A 16,754-nucleotide genomic window follows, 5' to 3' on the forward strand; every position below is an offset into this window, starting at 1 on the left:
ACTCTTTCTCTTTTAGTGCAATCTAGACTTAAAGCTCTTGCTGACAGGAATAGCATCTTCTGCTTAATTTAGAATTCCATCGTCAGATAAGACTATCCTGATGATAGCGACCAGGAGGAGGCCAGTGAGTCTCAGAGGAAGCATTTTCGACAGCTTCATCCTATTATTTTAAAGAATCCCCAGTCATCTGAGCGGCTGAACAGGGCACTGCTCAGCACAGGCCCTCGATCGGTGGATCAAGTCGACCTGGAATGGGCACAGCAGGGGTTACTGGTCAGCGAGGATTTGGGGAGTGCCTGTGCGTTAGCGTTCTGTGGTTGCAAGCAACAGAACGCATCGCTGGCCAACCCAGAGGACAAAGGGAACCTCCGGGAGGCTGTGGAAAGCTTGCTGACTAGCAGGAAACAGTCTGGAAGAGGACTTGGATCAGGCAGCCATGGGGTTTTGGCAGCAGGAACTAACAGACAGTCTCTTGAGTGCCACTGATGGAGAGAATCTGCTGTCACCTCATCCTCAGTGCTGGGGGCACTTGGTCTAAGATTCCTGTTGTAGGGAGAGGTGTCTGGATGGTATAACTGAGGCCCGTGGCCTTTTTCTTGGGCAAGGGAAGGTGGGACTCCTTCCTTGTTAGACCACCAAGACTAGAACCAGTGAGGAGGGGCCGCTCCCCGAAACACTCAGAGGCTCTTACCAGAGGAAGGCAGTATGGACCCTGGGCAGGCAAAAGGAAGTCCCCCATCAATCAGAAGTAGGTCTCTGGATGGGGTGTCTGGGTGGCACAGTCGGTCAAATGTCCACCTTTTGGGTTCCGCTCAGGGTCGTGAGATTGACCCCCATGTTGGGCTCCGCACTCAGCAGAGTCTGCATGAGACGCTATCTCTCCCTCTGCCTCTCCTGCTCGTGCACTTGCGCGCTCTCTCTCTCTCTCTCTCTCTCAAAAAATAAATAAATCTTCAACCAAAAAAAAAAAAAAAGAGAGAAGAAGAAGGTCTCTGGAGAAATGTAACTGTTTCTGTAAATATCTAATCCATATTCTCTTTTCACAGACTATAAATTTCAACCCAGAGAACACAGTCTGAATTAGCAGGATCTGTTTGAATTATTTGACTAACAAAAATGGTGTGCGTGGTGATGTAAAGGTGTTTTTTTTTTTTAATTGCTATTCTTAAAATAACCAGAATGAAAGGTTTCCTGATATCAGGCTGGAAAGATAGACAATGTCATCCCAGCTTACCTCTGCTGAAGACTTTTAATTGCTGACTTCCAGCACCGAAGCCAGGTTCAGATCAGTGAGCACTTAGGAAGAGCCTACTGTGTGCTGAGCGCTTGGGGACGCGCAGAGGAACCGTCCCGGTCCTGCCTTCCGGGGGGAGCCGTGACAGAGGAGAGCCAGACGCGTGCGTGACTCACTCTGGTCCACAGTTAGCACTTGCTGTCCTTTCCTGTTGTTACGTATTGAAACAGAAAGAAGACTGGTGTTAAAATTTCGGCGTGGTGCTTAAGAAGTCCAGTGTAGCTGTCTGTTTTATTTTCCACTCACTCAAAAGAAAACCTGGATTCTTTTCAACTGTTTGGTTGAAAGAGAAAACTCATAGTTTTTACTCTCATGAGCATTTTGAAATTCCTCGTGGGCTGTGATGGTTGAAGAATATCTAAAATCGAAAAACTAAAAAATGTAAACATCCAAGCCGTTAGATTTTGTTTTCTTACAGTTAATCTGGGGACACAAATTAAAAGGAGGGAATATTAACAGGGGCTTCCTCAGATCGTACATTGTGAGAGATGGGGTTCCTGACATGAAAGGCACTGTATAAATGCCAAACATTTTGGTGTGTAAGAAATGACATGATTTTAGCAGATGCGAAGAACGATGTTTCATGATCGTCTGGGGCATCGGCCCCTCTGACTTGTCCCATCATTTCATTTTGGCGCTGAAGGGCTCGCCAGCCTCGTTCTCGCCTCTTTTTAATAATCTCTGAAATAATTCCAAATGGAACATTACGCCTGGCTCTATATTTTCCAATTCTAATTTTCAGAGTAGAAATAGTCTTTTTGCAGATGTCAACTTATTCAAAGTCTCAAGATTAATTTGCACGTCAAGTCTCTGGATTTTGACACGTGGCATGAGTTACGTAAGGCCAATAGGGTGCCTTGGTAATGCAGTTTTTCTAAAAACCGAATTAAAATCACCGTATGAATATGGATGTATGCCTCCTTTGGCTTTGGAGGTTACATTTTAAACCCGAGCGTGGTATCGAGGTTGTCATTTACCATTGCCGACTGGCTCCAATCAGGCGGCTTGATTTTTTTCCTCCAGCGTCAGATTTTGTGGGTGACTAGTGACCACTGAACATCAGGGGAGCGCAAGGTTGGGATGGAATGTATCACTTGCAGGAGTTTAAATTCTCAAACATGGGTTCCTGCAGCCTCAAAGTTGGTTTCTTCTTGTCAGCTCCTGTGTGGACACAAGATGACCAAGGTTCTGGTCCCAGGGCCTTCCTGTGACTTAAGGAAGGTCACTTCACCTTTGTGAGTTTGTCTTTTCCAGCCAAGTGGGCAGGGCAGTTGTGGAGGCCCTGTGGGTACAGAAGGAGCCCTGAGGGGCCCAGAGGAGGAAGAGGATGACACAGGCGGATGGGGGGGTCATGCTTGGCAGAGGGCAGGCAGGAGGACCAGCAAACCATGAGTTAAGAGACGGCGAAGACAGGAGAACAGTGGTTGTCAGAATAAAGGGGCTGGAGCAGCTCTCAGAAGTTTCTGGAAGGCAGCAAGGGCAGAGGCTCTGGGGACACCGCCCTGATTTCTGGCTGGGCCAACTGGGTTGCTGAGGTTATTGACGACAAGTGCTGTGTTGTGCTCAGCATCGTTTAATTTGGCATAGGTTCCTTTAAGGGAGCGAAAAGTCAGGTGCTTCCCCATAGAGTTCTTCAAACCGGGCTTATTTCTATCCTTCACGTTGCCTCCTTCTCTCAGCTGACCGCCTCTGACTTAAGTCGTGTTATGTAAGCTCTGACTTGATGGGAGCTAGAAACCATAAAAAGCATCAATAGGGAAATATCATCAGAGTTCTAGAAGCTGTTCTGTCTTTTTCCTGGCGTCTTTTCTTACATTTCTGATATTAAGATAATATTCAAACCCTGAGGCTTTGGAACCACACATTTCAGCTGTGAGTCACCCGTGGTCTCCACAAGGCATTTTTTGCCAAAAGTGTAAGTGAGGTCTCCCGAAAGGGCACCTCAGAACCCCATTGTTATTGCCACATCAGAGAGCAAGAGCCCCATCTCCCTGGGAGCCCCAGAACATTAAATAATTAATCACTCGCTCTTGTCCTGCCCCCCTTTCTGCTTCGTATGTGCGTGGGGATGGAATCCTGTAGGTTACAGCCTGTTCTTTAATCAAACCGTTCCCTCTACCATCCTTCGAGCACATGCTAACAGATGTTCTGTGCAGGGAAGAGCTTTTGCGCTCACATAACCTGGGAGAAACAAAGACGAACAGGTTTCTTTGCTCCTGGACTTCTCAGAACCTTTGCCTCGTTGTTGCTCATGGCGACTGTCTCCGAGAGCAGGTCACGTGGTACTTTCCACACTTCCTTGACCACACAACCCTGTTGCCACAGAATACCCCTGCCCCGAGCACGGCTTTGCTGATCACTCAACGGAAAGCCATCTGTTTGGTTTTTCCAGAGGGCATGAGAGACCTGCCCGCTCTGCTGTGGGGCCCTGAGGGCGGAGGGCACTGTGGGGCCAGGAGTGTTTCCTTTGTGCTAACGTATTGGTGTAACAGTAGGAAATGTCTCAGTCACTTCAGATTTCTCCATGGCCTCCTTGCGTCCTGCCGCCTGCTGCCAGGACCTGATTGAGCAGAAATACGGAGAGCTCTCGGTGTGGTCAAGAACTTCCAATCTTAGTCTTGTCCTTTCTGAGACGTGGATTTTGACCACATGAGCAAGCATACAACATGCTGCTGTGTACTCATTACTGATCTGCTGATACTCATTACTGATCTGCTGATAGATGGATTTTTTTTCTAATGGAAAACTGTCCTACTAGAACTTGGAGGTGGAGAAAAAAAAAAACCCACAAAAAACCCAAAAGCCTAAATCCAACCCACTTGTTTCATGTAGTACTCTACATTTTTTTTCAGATTTTTCTTAGAATGACTTTATAATATAAATATAATTCACGTACCAGGAAACTCACCCCTAATTTTAAGGGGGTAATTCAAGGGTTGTTAGTCTATCTGCAGAATTATGCACAGTTTTAGAACATTTTTGTCACCCCCAAAGAGATCCCATACCCTGTCCCCACTGTTTCCCCAGCGCTAGGCAGCCACTAGTCTGCTCTGTCCGTAGATTTGCAGATTCTGGACATTTCATATAAATGGAATCATGCAGTCTTTTTCCTTTTGTGACTGGCTTCTTCCACTTTGTATAATGTTTTCAAGGCTCATCCATGTGTAGCCTCTTTCAGTACTCTATTCCCTTTTATTCCAGAATAGTAGTCCGCGTTTTATTCATCCATTCATCAGTTGGTGGACATTCTACTTTATAGCTACTGTGAGTGGTGCTGCTGTGAACATACGTGCAGATGTCGGTGCGGACATATGCTGTCCTTTCCTGGCGTATGTATCTAGGAGCGGACTTGCTGGTTCATAGGGTAGCTCTGTGTTGAACTGGTCGAGGAAGTATCGGAGTTTCCCGCAGCAGCTGCACCGTGTCATTTTCACATCAGCAGTGTACGAGGGCTCCGATTTCTCTCTGTCTTCGCCAGCCCTTGTTATTGTCTGTCTTTCTGATGATGATCATGGGAGGGGCGTGGTGTCTCATTGTGGGTTCGATTTGCATTTACCCAGTGGCCAGTAATGCTGAGCATTTTTGCACGTGCTTATGGGCCATGTGTTTATCTTCCTTGGAGAAATGTCTGTTCAGACCCTCTGCCCATTTTATGCATTGAGTTGTCTTTCTGTTGTTGATTTTTAGTAGTTCTTTACATTTTCTAGACACAAGCCCCTTATCAGGTGCATGATTTACAGAAATGTTCTCCAGCTCTGTGGGTTGTCTTTTCATTTTCTATCTTACATCTTAATCCATTTTTGAATTAATTTTTATATACAGCAAAGGTAGGGGTCCACCTTCATTCTTTTGTGTGTGGTCATATTACCTTTTTTAAAAAATTATTTTATTTATTTGAGAGGGAGAGCGAGAGAGAGCACATGTGAGCAGGGGGAGGGGTGGGGAGGTGGGAGAGGGAGAGGGAAAGAATCTTAAGCAGACTCCTTACTGAGCCCAGAGCCCGGTGTAGGGCTCGAACCCATGACTGCAAGACCATGACTTGAGATGAAACCAAGAGTTGAATGCTCAACTGACTGAGCCCCCAGGTGCCCCAGCATGTGGTCATCTTACTTTTTAATTCATGTTCCCACAGAAATGGATCTTAAAGATCAGACAGCTTCTGTCTTTATGTTTTGGTCTTCATGTAATATGATTTCAGAAAGTGGATTTTTTTTCTTTGTTTTTACGCAGGCTTCATAATTTTTTTTTAATCCGTACATAATATTCCATAAACTCAAGGTACCATAATATCCTCAGTCTTTCCTATCATATTGAACGTTTGGCCTTTTCATGTTTGGGGCTGTTATGGACAAACTGCTATCAACATTTATTTCCATGTAGCTCTTTTCCTCATTAGAATTACTTCCTTAGGAGACATTCCCCAGAATGGGATTTACTTGGTCACAGGTTATGAACATTTTTCTAGTTCTTGTTACAGGTTGCTTTTATCGGCTTCTGAAAGGGCTATAATCGGTTTAGAGTGCCTTATCCAATGATACACGAATTTCAGTGCAACTTCGCAAACATTGGTGGTACCCCTCTAAAAGTTTTTGCTAACTTTTCAGGTGTAAAATGATAGTGCTTCAAGATTACTTTAATTTCCGTTTCTCTTTTTAAAAATTAACTTGTGTTTTGTATGATCCAAGTGATATGTGTATATCACATGAAAGGTCAAAGAGTATTAGAAATAGCAGGAGCTTCCTTACCCAGCCATTTTGAATCATTTTAGGTATGTGTTACTTAGGGTATAAGTTTGGTGGCTGCAACAGAGTCCTGAAAACACAGTGACTTAAAAAGACAGTTTATTTCTTGCCCGCATGAATCTCAAAGCAAGTATGACAAGTCTGCTCTGTGAGTCAGTCATGGCCAAGGCTCTTTCTGCCTCCCCACTGTGTCCTTCAAGGGTCTTGCCCTTACCTGTGTGTTCTGAGATGTTCTACACTTTGTCTGTGTTGCAGTAAGTCAGAAGCAGGGAAAAAAGGTCATGTGCCTTCCCTCTGAGAGCATGCCCTAGAACTTGCTTCTGCACGTACCCCAAGGCCATACCTAGTGCAAGCGAGGCTAAGTGGTACTGTTGTGAGCTATGCAGACGTGTGTCCAGCTAAGTGTTCTGTTGCTGAATCAGAAGGCGAGGCAGGTCTGGGGTAGACTGTCTGTGCCACAGTTGTTTCTATGGTCCAGACCTCCATGTGTCTGGATAATATGCCTACCCTGTTCCCTCTCAGTTCTCGACATTACCCTGCAACTTTAACTTGTGCACCACCTCCCCTCATCTTCCATCCTCCTCCTCACATTTTATCATAATTGCAGACTTTGCACACATACACGTCATCTTTGAGAAGGGCAGTACGGAATCAGAAGTATGGGTTTCCATTTGGATAGTGTCAGCCGTTAGGCAGCTCAGGGCAGCAGGTGCTTCCCAGTCTTGGTACCATGGGTACTCCTGAACCTCTGCTCCGGAGACCCGTTTGGGTTACATGTCACGCTGTCCACACCGTAACCTGTCTTGTACTTCCTGACCCCTGCCAGGTGAAAGAAGAGAAGAGCTGGCTTAGATGCCTACAGAGCCTATCTTTTCTTCTTTGAAAAGAATACAGCTTACTTCCTGGGCATATTTTAACTTTGGGGTTTGTAAAACGTATTTTGGATAATTATATGAAGTCATAAAATATGGCAAATATACATAGTAAGAGTTGACAAATTATAACTGTTGTCAGTTGCTTATGTTGCAGTAAGCTTAAGTGAACTCACTTATTGTTTACTCCTTTCATCCCTTCTTCCTTTGGAACTGTGTTTGAGCCCTCATGCTTCCATTCCTGCAGATAGTCAATTAAGTATTTTATTATGACCACATAAATATCGTTCACAACTGAGCCAAGTGTACTATGATTACATTTTCCTTTTGGTAATATACTTTCTGTTTTGCCTGAAGTTAATGATGTCCTTTTTTTTTCCCCAAGTTGCTCTATGTTCTTTGAATTACCAAGTCTTCCCACACCTTCCCAGAGGCTCTTTAAAACTCCTCTCAATACAGTTTTCTACATATTCCAACCTGTTGGATAATGTATTTATCCTCCTTTTCCCCCTGATTATGCTTCCTGGGCCCTCTGTCCTACACAGGCCTGACCTGGTCACTCTCCAGGCCTCTGCTGCCCATCTGCCATCCTATGGCTTCCCTCTGTCTTTGTTCTGAGACTGTCCTGACCCTCTTTCTTTTGTTAGGTTCTCTGTTTCCTAGATCCCATTTCTGTCTCTTTCTTTATTTACCCCCTTGTTTTGCTGGATCACATCCTCCACTATCTCCTAAAAAAGGGTAGGTGGGAAGAACTGTCCTGTCTTTGTGTGTCCAGAACTCTCCTGCTCTCTGCTTAGTTATTCTCTACTCTCCTATCCATTTCCATCTTCAGGTGTTGGGATTTGGAATCCCAGACATCTCCTTAGTCATCATAGATTTTTGTGTTGCTTATTCTTCTGTACATTTGAGGTATTTTTCAAAAGGAAAAGGGGGTGGCGGGACCATCTTTACTTTACCATCTGTAAAGTAAAAATGCCATTTCACTTCTTTGGTTCTGAGCATAGACGACCATTTTTGCGTATTTGCTTAATCTTTTGATTTTCTACTGGTGTGAATTATCCATTAATGCCTTCAAAGAACAGATTCTTTAACAATTAGCACAAAACACAGAAGTCCTTGTGCTTATTTTTCTCACTTGTCTCCTCTGAGACTTAGATGGTGTTAGTACCCCAGCTGTCACTTGCTCTCATTTTCAGATTGCCTCACACCCGTGACGGCTGTGAACATGCTTACCCAGCAGGAGGTCCCTGTCGTTATCTTGGCCAAAGCTGACTTGGAGGGCTCTCTGGATTCCAAAATAGGTAAGTAGCTGTTAAAATATAATCAGGATAATTTACTCAGCAGGCTTCAGATCAAAATACCAGCCTGTTGCTGTCAACCACAAGGGCTCACTGCTGAGTCCACGATCTGTTCTGCCTCTTTGGGAACATGATAGTCCCCTTCGTTGAGCCATTCCCTGTTTAAGAGGTACATTTTGAAAACATACCCAGTATACCACACCTTGCTAGTTGCTCTTGAGAATAATAAAAAGTGACCCACGGATCGGGCCAGTAGAGCTAGTTGGTGAGACTCGTACGTATGGTACGGGGAACAGTACAGCTTGGATGAAATCTGATTTCCGAGCTCGTAGGACCAACAGAACTGCAGAGATGGGGATTCTGAGCACAAGTGATGGACTGGGCTGGGGTTTTTTGGGGGTTTTTTTTGTTTTTTTTGTTTTTTAAAGATTTTATTTATTTGTTTTTAAAAGTCAAATACTTAATTGACTATTTATTTTTAAAGAGAGAGACAGTTAGAGAGGGAACATAAGCAAGGGGAGTGAGAGGGAGAAGCAAGCTTCCCGCCAAGCAGGGAGCCCGATGCGGGGCTCCATCCCAGGACCCTGGGATCATGACCTGAGCCGAAGGCAGATGCTTAACGGCTGAGCCACCCAGGTGCCCCTGGGCTGAACTTGAGGCCTCTAGGGAAAGGACCATGACACAGAAGTCAAGTGGAAGGCACATTTAGAGTTGCGCGTTGAATGTCCTCTGCAGCCTTGCTCATCCTGGGAGTTCTGAGGTGTTGTCACCTAGCAGAGACCAGGGGCAAACCGAGGACGAGAACTAACGACAGCCCATCCAAGATCCGCCCTTCGGATAGACCCGAGCGCCCCTCTTCCCCAGCGTTCCCACTGTAGATCCCAACCAGTCTCAAAGTGCCAAAAGCCTGCAGAGAAAGTTCCTTCCGCACTCTCGATTTCCTGGCACCCAGAAGAAACAGCATTTCTTACCGAAATCATGTTTTCCCTCCCGATACCCAGGTGAGTTTTTGACAAAGTGATTTCAAGAAACATCCAAACAGAAGATGGATATTAAGCCATTCAGGTCATTCCCTTCTGACCATTTAAACCTAGAAAGGGTGTTGCTTCAGGGAAATAATTCCTTCTTTTTTTTTTTTTTTTAAAGATTTTACTTATTTATTAGACAGAGAGAGAGAGAGAAAAAACATAAGCAGGGGGAGAAACAGACAGAGGGAGAAGCAGGCTCCCCACTGAGCAAGCAGGGAGCCTGATACAGGACTCGATCCCAGGACCCTGGGATCATGACCTGAGCCGAAGGCAGACGCTTCACCAACCACCCAGGTGCCCCGAAATAATTCCTTCTGTTATTTTTCTGTATTTTATAATTAGTTAGACTCATTAGTACAACCAGCCAAGAGAGCAATAAAGGAAACTGTTGTTGATGTGGCTTTTTGCTTTTTTTGGGGGGGGGGTGTGTTTCGAGTCAAATTACTGGCATAATATTGAAAATTCTGAAAGGAAAAAAAATCTGATTTTTTTTGGATGTGCATGGAAATCATTTTCCCTGTGGTCTTGACTTCCCACAGTTACATTTTAACATTTTCTAAGTTTACTGCTTCTTGACTTCCAAGAACAAGCAAAAGAAATAAAAAAGAGATAAAGCAGTGTTTTTGCCATCCCACCTGCACGTTACAGAGAGTTCACATCCTGCTTAGCCCCACGTAACCCACACTGTGGTCCACAGCGTTCTTTATATGGCCAAATAAATTTTCTGACCACAGTGTCTCCATTCAAACATTTCTCCTGGTTACTCCAAACCATACGCTGTGGGGACGCAGTGAATGACTCTTCCCTTCTTGACCATGGGCACTTTCCAGTAATACTTACTGCTTGCCATTTGTCCTCACCCTTCCATATCCTTCAAGTCCACTCCGAACATTTATTTGCCTTGTTAGATACTTTTTTTTTTGGTCAGTAATCTCAGCTGGAACGCCACAGAACTTTCCATCATACCATGGAGCTTTCCATCTTGCCAAGGAGCTTTAGAACATGTCTCCCAAACATGAAATCACCCTCCTAGGTCAGTGTTCTAAAGAGGTTGTTCGTGGAAATCTGATTTAAGCACTCTGTGAGTTGTCCTTAGTCTTCCTGCTCGGTGGCCACGTGACGTGTTGTGTCTGCAGGGACGTCAGCAGTCTTGACAGCTGACCCTGCAGCAGGGGTCCTCCACCAGGGGCGATTTTGCCACCAGGGGGCATTTGGCAATTTTTCAGCCATTTTTCCGTCACTTCCGGAGGGTGCTACTGGCAGAGACCAGGGATGCAGCCCAGCATCTTGGCAATGCTCAGGCCAGCCTCACAACGAAGTCCAGGGTGCCAGTCGTGCCGAGAGTGAGAAAGTCTTCCCTGAAGACCCAACTGCCAACAAGCTTGTTTTGACGAATAATTGAAGCCAAGACAGTCGACCTGGCCTTCTGGATGAGCGATTTACTTAACACTCAACTCCCATCTCAAGGGCATGTGTGGGCTGAAGAATAAATTTCTATTCGGAATGCATGTACCATTGCCTTTGGGAGCAGAGCATAGCGTGAAGAACCACAGTTGCCAGCTTTCCACTTCAGGACCGCATGGATTTTTCTAGGGTGCCAGGAAATGCTGGAGCAGTCAGCCCTGCTTCTCAAGAGAACGCCGCTGTCCTTGGTCCCTGAGGGAATTCAGACAAGAGGCTTGTCCAGATGCTGGTGATTCACGGTTTCAGTGACAAAAAGCACACCAAATCGTATATTTTAGAATCACAATTCTTTTATTAAAAAAAGAAATGAAACACAGGATAAAGACTTAAAGGAAATCATGCCGACATGGTAAACTGGTTGTATGAGGGGCGGGGGCGGGGGGGGGTCTCTCCAAGACTGTTCTCCATTTTCCCAAGGAACGCGTTGCATTTTTACAACTTCTGTAGCTAAAAGAGCGTGTCCCTTAGGAAGCTAAAGCCGAGTGTCAGGGCTGTCAGTTATTTCGTGACTTGGATATTTGCAAAGAAGGTGTTCTGTGTTTCTTTCCCTCTGAACAGGAATTCCGAGCACCAGCCCAGAGGACACCACCTTAGCCCAAACCCTGGGCCTCCCCTACTCCGAAGTCATTGAAACGTTGCCAGATGGCACAGAGAGGATGAGCAGCTCTGCCGAGGTTGGTTCACCGTGCCACGGGCCTAACAGCTTCTCAGATCATGACCTTGACCTGGCTTTGATGAGACATTTTCCTTCAGGTCCAGATTACAACCTGCCATTTCGCTCATCCCCAAACCTCACGATCTTGCAGCCTCGTTTCGTAATCTATGAAAACAGAATATTCCTTTTCAAGATCTAGAAATTGATCAACTCTAAGTCAAGCCCATTCCTAGAATAGTATGGTTATCACAGTCACTTTATTTTGGGAAATCTTCTTCCTGAAAAAAAAAAAAAAATTCCCTCTTCCAGGAAAACGAGTTCCTTGGGAGGGTGACTGGAATTGGCTGTTCTTCCTAGAGATTTCTGTTCTCCCCAGATGACGGACTTGTTTCCACCTCAGTTTGAACTCATGTATAGAAATGAACACTAAACTTGAATCACGTTTATTTGGGCCAGGTTCTCTCTTGCCAGGTGGTGGATGGCAGGAGAGGCAAGACTTGACCTCAGCGTTGCTCTTGACCCAGGCCAGGAAGTATGATGGAAGGGGTAGGGTGAGGGGCGAGTGGTAAATAGCAGAGACGGTGCTTCTCAAACCTAAGCACACCCCAGAGTCGACCGGTGCCTTGTTCACACACACACACACGCAGTGCCTCGCCCCCCACCTGGGGCTTCTCATTCAGCAGCCCCAGGTAGAGCCCAGGAACACGCATTTCTAACAAGTGTTCAGGTGCTGCTACTGATCGAGGACCCACACGTTGAGAATCGCTGGCCCACAGCCTTGCTACTCAAAGTCTGGTCCCTGGACCAGGAACACAGGCCTCACTGGCCCCAGCCTGGGTGATCCTGATTCAATTAGACCTGAGGATCCGGGATTTTCAGGTTTGGGATCACGTGGCTAGAGGATATGTTATAGATATGTATATAGATCGATATAAAAAATGAAAGAGTATGGCCGGGTTTTTTTCCTTCCCTGAGTGACAGCGTTTCCTGACCTCACGTTTGTGCCCTCACGATGTAAATGGTAGTAAGATGCTCTGAGTTGTTGAACCCTAAACCCTCCTTTAGACTGTGTTGGAGCCTCGCTGGAGGTGGAGCCACGCCAAGGCGCCTGTTAGGGAGCCCTCAATCTCTCTCTGCAGCGCAAGAAAGGGGACACTCGTGGCCAGAAGTCGGCTTCTGAAGTGCCCAGAGAGCTGCCCTGTCCTTCGTATAGGACTGACGTTAATTGTGCTCCCGGGCTTCCTCAGAGGGCTTCAGGTGGTCTGTTCAATCCTCCCCTGGCTCTCGACTGAATGTCCGGGGTAAGGACTTCTTCCAGTGGATGGAAGGAGAACAGGTGGTAAGGGGCTCCTGTCATCTGTGAGCTTCTGGAATGTGGACACAGTGATCCATGGAGAAGGCAGTCTTTCTAGAGAGCTTGCGACCACGTGCCCCGTAATGACACGAAGGCGGGAGTGCGGAGCTTCGAAGATGCCTCCCAGGGGGTGCGTGCTTCCTTGGTAGCAAGCTCGGTGTGTACGTCAGAAGACACTGCAGACCCCAGGGAGGGGGTCACTCTACTTAGGTCTTTATGCCTCGTGACCATCAGCTCCTTGCGGGCAGGGGGCAAGCGGCAGAGCATCTTTATCTTTGTGCCCCCAACGCCTCGCCGAAGCCTGGCACGTAGTAGGGATGCAGTCCGTCCGCAGTGAACCAATTCCAAGGTACCCACGATCCCCTGCCGGCGTTCATGCTGGCTCTATTCTCATCATTAGCTTGGTTCTCTGAAAAGCGTTGGGCGAAGAGAGAATTGCTTTTTCCTACTTTCAGCGTTGTGCTCTGCTCTCTATAAAATGGGAGCGTTTAAATATAGAAGGCGTGGTTCGGGTCCATCCAGCTGTGGCCCCAGTTCATTCCCCTGCTTGCCTGAATTACTTCTACATTAGGGTATTGAATTTTCTTTTCTGGATTATTTTTTTCCCCCAACAGGGGACTCATCATTAGAAGTACATACCATGCAGCTCTCTGCTGGCAGCTCAGTGCTGACAGACCCTGCCCTGTCTCGGGGCTCAGGTGATAAGGGGAGCCGCAGAACCAGGACTGGTTTGCCCGTGAGACACGGCGGACACAGTTCCTCGGGCTCATGGTACTTTTAGGGGGTCCCCGAAGAGATGTTAATTTCTTCTGAAATCAGAGGGGAAAAAAGTGAATTTTTAGGGTCAAAATAATGTTCTTCTTCTTGCAGTATAGTTATAAAACATAATTTTAATACTTCCTAAGAATGGGGCGCCTGGGTGGCTCAGTCGTTAAGCGTTGGTCTGCCTTCGGCTCAGGTCATGGTCCTGGGGTCCTGGGATTGAGCCCTGCCTCAGGCTTCCTGCTCAGTAGGGAATCTGCTTCTCTCTCTCTCTCTCCCACTGCCCCCCCCGCTCGTTCTCTCTTTCTCTCAAATAAATAAAAATCTTTATTTAAAAAAAACCAAGCTATCCTAAGGAGGAGGGGGCCACAGAGGTGAAGGCGCCTGGGGCTCATGAAGTCACCACACGGCTCTGCACAGACTACACATAAAAACAGCAGTCTTGGGGAGGGGGAGGTGCTGCGGTGGCGGGTGACAGCTTGTCCTTGTGGAAGGAAGCCTTGGATCTCTCTCCTTTCCCTCGCAGTTCACAGGCATGAGCCGGCAGGATGCGTTTCTAGCCTTGACTCAGCAAGCCCGGAGGAAGGGGGTAGGTGGAGACGTGACAAGCAACAAACTGAAGGACTGGCTGATCTCGCGACAGCGGTACTGGGGCACGCCCATCCCCGTGGTCCACTGCCCGGCCTGCGGCCCCGTGCCCGTGCCACTGCAGGATTTGCCCGTGACCTTGCCCCGCATCGCATCTTTCACCGGCAGGGGAGGCTCCCCGCTGGCCGCGGCTTCGGATTGGGTGAACTGTGCCTGTCCTAGGTAAGGAACTGCATCCCCAGCCGTGGTGTCGTCTGTGGCCCCAGCACCCCACTGGAGTTTCAGGCTCTCTGCTCCCTTTTTCCGGCACTCCCATCAGACTGAAAAGAACACCCTGGGTCATTCTGGCAACTCACATCTTTACCAGAAACACCTGCCATCCGATGGAAAGCTACATGTTTTCATCATGACTTTGTAAAAGACCACTTTCTTCCATTTCATATTCCAGAGAGCTTCTTGGAGATGAGAGAAAAATGTTTTCTGCTTTTGTTTTCCCACCTAGTCGCTGATAACAGTGGAGATTTTTACACACGCCGCAGAATGGTAGCTCCGGGGGCGGATGTGTGTGCAGGGGTTTCATTCTTTAAGACACAGGAACATCTTCTCGTTTTGGAAGTAGGATTGTGTTTTACTGTTAGTTCACTGGTGTATCTCAAATGATTTTTGGGATACCATACCAGCTGATTAAACAAATAAATAACGAAGCCCAGCTCCAGCGTCTTCCTGCTTCCTTCTATGGAGAAGCCATTTGTCTCTGCCTTGTCGATCACGACGAGGATGTTAAAATAATTTGGCCCTCTGCCGGTACAGAGCTGAGTCACGAGGTTGGTAATCAGGTAACCCTAGTGGTTGCACGGCCCAGGCTGGGGAGTCAGACAATAATGGATTCGAATCGTGGCCCTGGCTGTGTGACCTTGGGAAAGTCACGTAACTTCTCTGAGCTTCGATTTTCTTATCGGAAACTAAAATAACCCCCTCAAAGGGCTGCTCAGAAGACCGGAATTAACACCCGCAATCCTGCACAGTGTTGCCTAACAAACCGTCCAGTAAATGGAAGTGTTACCGTCATCCTCCCAGGTTCTCACCCAGGTGGTTTTAAAGATTTGAGATGGGGCTTGTGGGCAGGAACAGAGGGGGCTCTGGGCCTTTGCAGGGTAGAATCGTGGGCTCCAGGAGAAAATATCACGCCCTCTTTATTAACGAGCGGTGAGAAAAGGGCTTCCCTGCCAGAGACGTTGGTGGCCTTCAGCACACCAGATCAGCTCCCTAGGGCCCGTCTGGTGGGGATAAGGCTTCCGACCCTGGCTGCGGATTCCTGGAGGGCAGAGCCCAGGCCGTGGTGTTGGTCAAGGCTCCCTGGCTGACTCTAGTGAGCGTCCAGGACCGACAGTCACGGAACCAGCGTGGCCAGGCACGGTTGCAGAGCCCAACAGATGTGGATTCCTTGTTCCTGAGCTCTAAGACCTTGGGTGGATTTCTTCACCTCCCTGAATTTTGGTTACTCATCTGCAAAATGGGGACACGCATAGTCTCTACCTCAAAATCCCAGAGTTCCTGGGGATTAAAGGAGAGAATGCTGGGGAAGCGTTTGGCTCCATGCCTGCACCCACTCTTACTGTTTGCTCCCACTCTTACTGTTCGTACCGTTGGAGCCAAGGACGATCATACTGTTGTCCCTGTCACCATCACCTGTCCCTTCCACTTACCAAGTAGCCTGTGCCACGTAACCAGCCTTTAGTGGCGGCAGTAAGACGCGTTGGTTGTCCTCAAGTCCCACGTGACCATTACAAAGAAAATCAGCATGGCAAGTTGCAGGCAGACATGACTCTGTTGATCATGTTCATCCTGACTTGTACACCTTGCCCCGATGGTGAGGAAGAAGTAACCTTTATCTTGTAATTATTTCCCGAAATAGTGTCTGTGTTCTGGCTGATTGCTCTCTCCATAAAAAGATCTGGCTTTAATTTAGAGATGCACTGTGGAGATCAGTGTCTTGTAGCAGCCCTGGGTGATAGGAAACAGGATTCCCTCGGGCTCTCTCCCATCAACATCTGCCCCCAACCCCGGGGACCACCACTGCTCCCAGAGGGAGGCCCCTGTGAGTCCCAGGGCCCCAAGGATCTGGGACTCCTGTGTCTCTGCTCGGCCACTTCTATTTAATAAGTGGGAGGTGGCAGGGGGTGGCTCTTTCCTTCAGTACGATTTGTAAAGCCAGTATGAACTGCTTCCCAGATGCAAGATATAAATGCAGGCCTTCTTTTATTTTTAAATTAAAAGCAGACTCTTGCCCTTGCATGCAAAATTAGCAGAAGATTCATCCGTTCCTCTTGGGGCTCCTTGTGTCCGTCTTCAAAATCTCCCAGAACCCCCAAGGACTGAGACTGCCAGAAGGACAGCATTTAGAAGGGCGGTTGGTCCCTCTTCCAAGGCTCAAGAGGGAGAACCTGGAGGCAGAACCATCTTCTCCAGCTTGTTCTCACTGCCCCAAAGGGCCCCCGTCAGCTGTCCGTAGCTGATAGTCGCTGGCTCATTGCATGCAGTGGTGCTCCAGGCCTTGAGGAGTCCTCAGGGGGTCGGGCCCCTCCTAGGCTAGGCTTGACTAACGGCACCCTCTGTTGGGTTCCTAGAAGTTGTGGGGTTTTTTGCACCCAGTTCGTGCCATCCCACAGGCCCATCACACTGGACACGTGCTTCGGA

The 16,754-nt window shown here is 47.4% G+C and overlaps 1 protein-coding gene across 2 annotated transcripts in view; it reads left to right on the forward strand.

Moving 5' to 3' along the window:
* The window catches only part of LARS2 (leucyl-tRNA synthetase 2, mitochondrial), a 141,619-nt gene that overhangs the window by 83,360 nt on the left and 41,505 nt on the right, over nucleotides 1-16,754 (forward strand). For both annotated transcript variants that reach the window (XM_034658171.1, XM_002912754.4), the window contains 3 exons: nucleotides 8,105-8,209; nucleotides 11,257-11,372; nucleotides 13,996-14,279. In XM_034658171.1, the coding sequence (XP_034514062.1) occupies nucleotides 8,105-8,209; nucleotides 11,257-11,372; nucleotides 13,996-14,279 (505 nt within the window). The remainder of the gene's footprint in view (nucleotides 1-8,104; nucleotides 8,210-11,256; nucleotides 11,373-13,995; nucleotides 14,280-16,754) is intronic.

This window comes from Ailuropoda melanoleuca, chromosome 4 (genome assembly GCF_002007445.2).
Source record: "Ailuropoda melanoleuca isolate Jingjing chromosome 4, ASM200744v2, whole genome shotgun sequence".
Classification (NCBI taxonomy): Eukaryota; Metazoa; Chordata; class Mammalia; order Carnivora; family Ursidae; genus Ailuropoda; species Ailuropoda melanoleuca.